Source organism: Danio rerio, chromosome 7, assembly GCF_049306965.1.
Source record: "Danio rerio strain Tuebingen ecotype United States chromosome 7, GRCz12tu, whole genome shotgun sequence".
NCBI classification, from domain to species: domain Eukaryota; kingdom Metazoa; phylum Chordata; class Actinopteri; order Cypriniformes; family Danionidae; genus Danio; species Danio rerio.
The window spans coordinates 69,038,814-69,044,813 of NC_133182.1; the positions used below are offsets into that span (position 1 = coordinate 69,038,814).

Consider the following 6,000-nt stretch of genomic DNA (forward strand, 5'->3'; position numbering starts at 1 on the left):
AATAAACTGAGGGGCTAATAATTCAGGGGGGCTAATAATTCTGACTTTAACAGTTTAACAGAGTAATAAATTATCAATACTATTATATACTTGTTTACTAGCCTCCTCTGCATTAATTCAATGAATTTTAATAATTCTTTCTCATGGTATAACCAATTGTTTTCTATATTAGTCATTATCTTTATGTAGTCTTTGACAAGGGGGCTTAATATCAAGCAGTATTTCTTCACGTTGTCATCTGTAGCTTTAAATTGCTCAGGCTCTTTATATTTCAGTGGATGTTTGTTGACTGGCTGTCAGAGTTTGGTAACAGGAAACAAAATAGAAAGTAACAATATTGTTTCTCCACATCTTTATAGCTGTTTCTGAACTCGGTTTTACATTCAGAATGATTTTAAGAACTCGTCTTTATAGTTATTGGCTTGGTGTGAATGAGCCTTTTTTCTTTTGGTTTACACCAGACTCCTTCAATCACTGTTGACAGCTGATTTTGACAATGCCATTTACCCTGATAAACACATTATAAGATCTACTCTGGTTGTAAACACTGATTCATGTTGACTTTAAAGGTTTCCTAGTGGGCTTCTTATGATTTTGGTTTTCTGTGTCACTTCTGTGTCAGAATCGTAGTACGCAGCATGTGCTGACCCGTTTGCTGTTGTACTTACAGAGTCAGTAAGGAACACCCCTAATGCGGAGCTGCTCCCTCCATCTGGGCAGCCATCTTGCACCACTGACCTTTCAGAGACGGACATTAGCTTTCACAGCTCAGCCGCTGAGGAGGAGCCAGCGTTCGCTACACCCACAGCACACGTTCGACCTACACACCCACTTAAGAGTTTTGCAGTGCCTGCCATCCCGGCCCATGCAATGTATGACTCGGCAGCTTTGCCCAGCACTCCACTGCTGTCTCAGACAGGTATGTTCCCCCTTTACACCACATAATTACATTCATATTTTGTGATCCACTTTGTGGAGTCTAAAAGAGCATGTGTTATATTACTATTTGTAGAAAACAGAGCCTACATGGCTTATTAACTCACCAGCCACTTTATTAGGTACGCCTGTCCAACTGCTCATTATTGCAAGTTTCTCATCATCTAATCACATGGCAGCAACTCAATGCATTTAGGCATGTAGAAATGGTCAAGACAATCTGCTGCACTTCAAACTGAGCATCAGAATGGGGAAGAAAGCTGATTTAAGTGACTTTGAGCGTGCCATGGCTGTTGGTGCCAGACAGGTTGGTCTGAGTATTTCAGAAAATCCTGATCTACTGGGCTTTCACGCACAACCATCTCTAGGGTTTACAGAGAATGGTTTGAAAAAGAGAAAATATCCAGTGAGCGGCAGTTCTGTGGGCACAAAGGCCTTGTTGATGTTAGAGGAGAATGGCCAGACTGGTTCAAGCTGATAGAAAGGCAACAGTATTTCAAATAACCACTTCTGCAGAAGAGCATCTCTGAACGCACAACACGTCCAACCTTGAGGCAGATGGGCTACAGCAGCAGACAAGTGCCACTCCTGTCAGCCAAGAACAGGAAACAGGGCTACAATTCACACAGGCTCAGCAAAATTTGACCATTTGACCATAGATTAAAAAAATGTTGCCTGGTCTGATCTGAGTCTCGATTTCTGCTGCGACATTTGGATGGTAGAGTCAGAATTTGGTGTCAACAACATGAAAGCATAGATCCATCCTGCCTTGTATCCTGCCTGCTGCTGCTGCTGGTGGTGGTGGAGGTGTAATTGGGGATATATTCTTGGCACACTTTGGGTCCATTAGTACCAGTTGAGCATCGTGTCAACGCCACAGCCAACCTGAGTATTGTTGCTGACCATGTCCATCCCTTTATGACCACAGTAAACAATAAAAGTTTGGAGTTATACATATACACATCTAGATGGTTTATGTACATTGTTGACTTTTTAAAGTACAAATAAGAATTATTGACTATTAAGTGGCTTAATTGGTTACAAAAAATATGGTTGATATATATATATATATATATATATGAGCAATATCACACTAGTAGCAGTGCAATATGGCTGTATATCAGCACTGGTGGGAGGCGTGCATTGGCACGAGGCCGCAGGCCGAGTGCCTTAGTGCCCCCACCAGTGCCGATTTACAGCCATATTGCACTGCTACGAGTGTGATATTGCGTTTATACAACAGTTCGACGGCATAATTGTGTATATAAAAACAAAATCAAACAAGGAAAGTCTCAAAAACCCTTTTGTATGAGGAACTAGTTTCTTCCGCATTGGATTCAAATCATAAGCTGACGGTTAAACAGCTGAGCGTGCATCTTTTAAACTTCAGATCTGTTGTGTCTGCTTTTTGCTAGCTGTATGTGGGCGGAGTAATACACTAAGGGTAAGTGGCTGTACAGGTGCTGATATTACTTAAATATATCACGGCTATCAGCCAATCAGATTAGGGAACCAGACAGAACTGTTGTATAAATGAGCAATATCACACAAGTAGCAGTGCAATATGGCTGTATATCAGCCCTGGTGGGAGGCGTGTGTTGGCATGAGGCCGCAGGCCGAGTGCCTTAGTGCCCCCACCAGTGCCGATATACAGCCCTATCGCACTGCTACTCGTTTGATATTGCGTTTATACAACATTTTGACGGCATAATTGTGTATATAAAAACAAAATAAAAAATGGAGTCTCAAAAACCCTTTTGTATGTGGAACTACTTTCTTCCGCCTTGGATTCATAAGCTGACAGTTGAGCAAGCATCTTTTAAACTTTAGATCTGTAGTGTCTGTGTGTGTGTGTATATATATATACAAACAAATCTGACAAACAATCTGACTAAAGTGATTTGTTTCAGGGCCTCACTCAGTTAAAACAGCCTCTATTGGTACACTGGGAAGGACGAGAACTCCTATGCCTGTCATAGTTCCAAATGCGCCGGATGTCTCAGAAGGCTGCAGACTTCATGAAGATGCAGGAAGTGTGAGTACTTCTGTTCTGTTCCTATAATGCTCTGTACCACAGTGACGATAAAAAGCATCAATTATTCACTGTTTTTGTACAATTCACATTGAGATTGAGATATATATATATATACATCAAGATAAATCAAACCCATGACCTTGCTGCTGTAAGTTTCGTGTTCTAAAAGCTATAGGAATGTTAATTATTATATTATATAGTACACTGACTGACCACTTCATTAGGTGCTCCTTTTTGTCTAGAGAACTTTGTAAAAGATTTAACATATTTCGGTTTACATTGATGTGGTAGCATCATGCAGATGCTGGAGATTTGTCCAAATGCTCATTAAAATAGTTCTTCTGAACTTTAGGTTGAAGTAACTATTAAGTTATTGATGCCATTCTATCAACTTGAACCAGTTTCTGGCATCAACAAGGCACTCTGTGAAAAATCTTGTCAAAAAAAATTAAGACAACAAATGTCTTTATAGTGAAACCTGATTAACCTATTTTTTTTAGTTAAACAAGATGATTAGACTTATTAAAAAGCGAGCGATTGCTCCATATTTTACGTTTCTGTACAGAGTTTTGATCTTCGATTGGTCTCATGTGATGCGATTTTGCAGGTCCGAGTTCACTAAGCTTGAAGTTTGCAATGCAGCAAACTGCGAAATTTGCCACACTAGCTTGCGTTTCCAGTCCAGATTTATACTTCTGCATCGAGTGATTGGCGTGACCCACAGCGCCTGAGCGTAGTCCTGCATTTATACTTCTGCGTGCTGTTTGTGTTGCTCAGCAATAACACTTCCAAAACGCTAGATGGCATTAGGTTTTAGCTGGCATTGTCAAGTTTCATCACAGGTGTTTTCTTTTTCTGAACGCTGCATTTTAAGTTGAATAGCTAATTACTTAGCTGATTGCTTTTTAAAAGTAGCTTGCCCAACACTGGCGAGGGCTATGTGAAGGCTACGCCGCAGCATACACATACGCGTGTGTTTGACGCAGAAGTATAAATCAGCCTTCTGAATGAAGTCTGTAGGGTGAAAAGTGTAGTGTGACGGCGGCTTTACAGTATAGCATTACACTGCACATGAATATTAAAAGATTATACAAAGTAACATGTTTTTTCCTTCTCTCTTAAACCTTTACCTGCTTCCCCTTTTAACGGCGGCTGTACTTATTGCTTAATACAATTAATTACTTTGCAAATGTTTGAAATAAATTAAACCCCCATACTACCCTACTCCCTTCCTCCATTACCACGCATGCGGCTGTGCTATTTGGTTTTCTGCTATTTTATTATTCCTGCAGTACCATTGACCCCCCCCCCCCCCCTCCCAAAACCCCAGCTCACCCACCTCACCCCACCCCCGCAGTAACCTTCTTCATCTCCCTCAGAATTACGAGACGGACGAGTTATCGGAGGAAATGGCCCATCTCGAGGGCTTAATGAAGGACCTAAACGCCATCACAACAGCCTGAGCACAAATCCTCACAAAAACACGAGACCTCTCCTGCCACAGGGAGGACGTTCAGCAGCTGAGGAGTTCTCAATCATTCGCTTAATGAATAGAGAGTGAGATCAGAAAAAAAAAAAACATTAAAGTTCGGCTTACTCTCAGGAAGGAGAAACTCAATAAACAGTGGACATTCTGAGAAAAGGACATGTGATGGTTGCGGTTTTTCTCTCAGCATCCTAAAAATAAACGTTTCCTTTCATTTCAACGGAAAAGACACCGTTTTGTTATCCTACGAACGAAAAAAGGAGAATCTACAATATGCTGGTGTACGTGTTGGTGCTCGTAAGGCACAATTTACAGTGTTTCATTTGTGTCTTTCCTTTGTATGTTTTTGTATCTATATATCGCCCCCCGTTCCAGTGAGGTGAACGTCGGACTTCGTCCTTTTTATTTCTGAGACTCATTTTGTATTAAGCATTTTTCGATTGACGTCTCTCTCTTTTTTTGTATGTTATATAATGTGCCATGTCTTATTTTTTTTCCCCTTAAACATGTTTCGTATTGTTTTATATGCATATACACTTATCGGTTTGTATATATGTTTAAAACAGACTCGTCGTCTCCACAGCCATGTTTTGTGACCGTTTCCGTTAAGTCCGAGACGAGCTGCTTTTTATTTTGGGGATTGGATTGACGTTCCCTTTCTACAACATGTTTTAAATGGGAGTTCCCTTCAGATATGCCTTATTAAAATCAGTACAACTGGGAAATGTTTATCACATGACACTGTGATATTTATTCCATAAAAGCTGAACTGTACGAAAACGTCGACCTCAATTATGTATGCTGTCAAGACTCGGTGCTGAAACTCAAAACTTCAGGTTCTACACGTACAAATTTGGTATATTGGAAAGTGCTTTATATGGTCTGCTTCTTTGAATTCTTGTATCGGGGCTTCACAAACTCAACGAACGACATTCACTGTGAAGACCTTATTCTTGGCGTTCAACTTTTATACGCAACTCCCAGAACTCATCGTTCATTTCCCATTATATTTCTTGTATGTTTCATATGAAGTACTTGTATAGAATCTCAATGTGTGATGCAAAAAAAAAAGAAAAGAACAAAAAAAAAGGTTGCTCCCCTGCTGGATATGGTTTTGATCTGTACTTTTACCCAAAGAAAAATCTGTAACAGCAATCATTCTCTCAAACGTTTTCTTGAATGTCATTCTGGCTGTAAGAAATTCTGAATACTTGGTACAAACGATGACTTATTTGGGATAACCTATCAAGTGTAGACAGTCAAACCTTTATTGCACTTTTTCAACAATTTCAAGAAAAGAGGAAAAAGAAACAAACATTTTTACATATCTTGTGTTTTGAATATAAAGCTCTATTTGTTTAATGTAGTGTCATAGTTTAGTGTAGGCAGCTGGTCTTATTTCTTTTGCCACTGAAATGATATTCGAGCGGCAGGTTTTACTGTGTTGCATATGCAGAATTCTGTTGTTGCTTATTTCTGTACAAAGATCTTCTTGCTGTCTCTAGAATTACTCCGTGGCTTTTTAAAAAAAATATTCTGAAAA

The 6,000-nt window shown here is 39.8% G+C and overlaps 1 protein-coding gene across 50 annotated transcripts in view; it reads left to right on the forward strand.

Annotated features, from left to right (window-relative positions):
* The window catches only part of neo1a (neogenin 1a), a 335,667-nt gene extending 329,667 nt beyond the window's left edge, over positions 1-6,000 (forward strand). For 34 of the 50 annotated variants that reach the window (NM_173218.2, NM_001328497.1, XM_009303464.5 and 31 more), the window contains 3 exons: positions 671-919; positions 2,847-2,971; positions 4,351-6,000. In NM_173218.2, the coding sequence (NP_775325.2) occupies positions 671-919; positions 2,847-2,971; positions 4,351-4,434 (458 nt within the window). In that variant the 3' untranslated portion in view covers positions 4,435-6,000. Of the gene's footprint in view, positions 1-670; positions 920-2,846; positions 2,972-4,263 lie in introns of all 50 variants that reach the window. The other 16 variants (XM_021477387.3, XM_073906129.1, XM_073906111.1 and 13 more) reach the window with 1 other exon arrangement.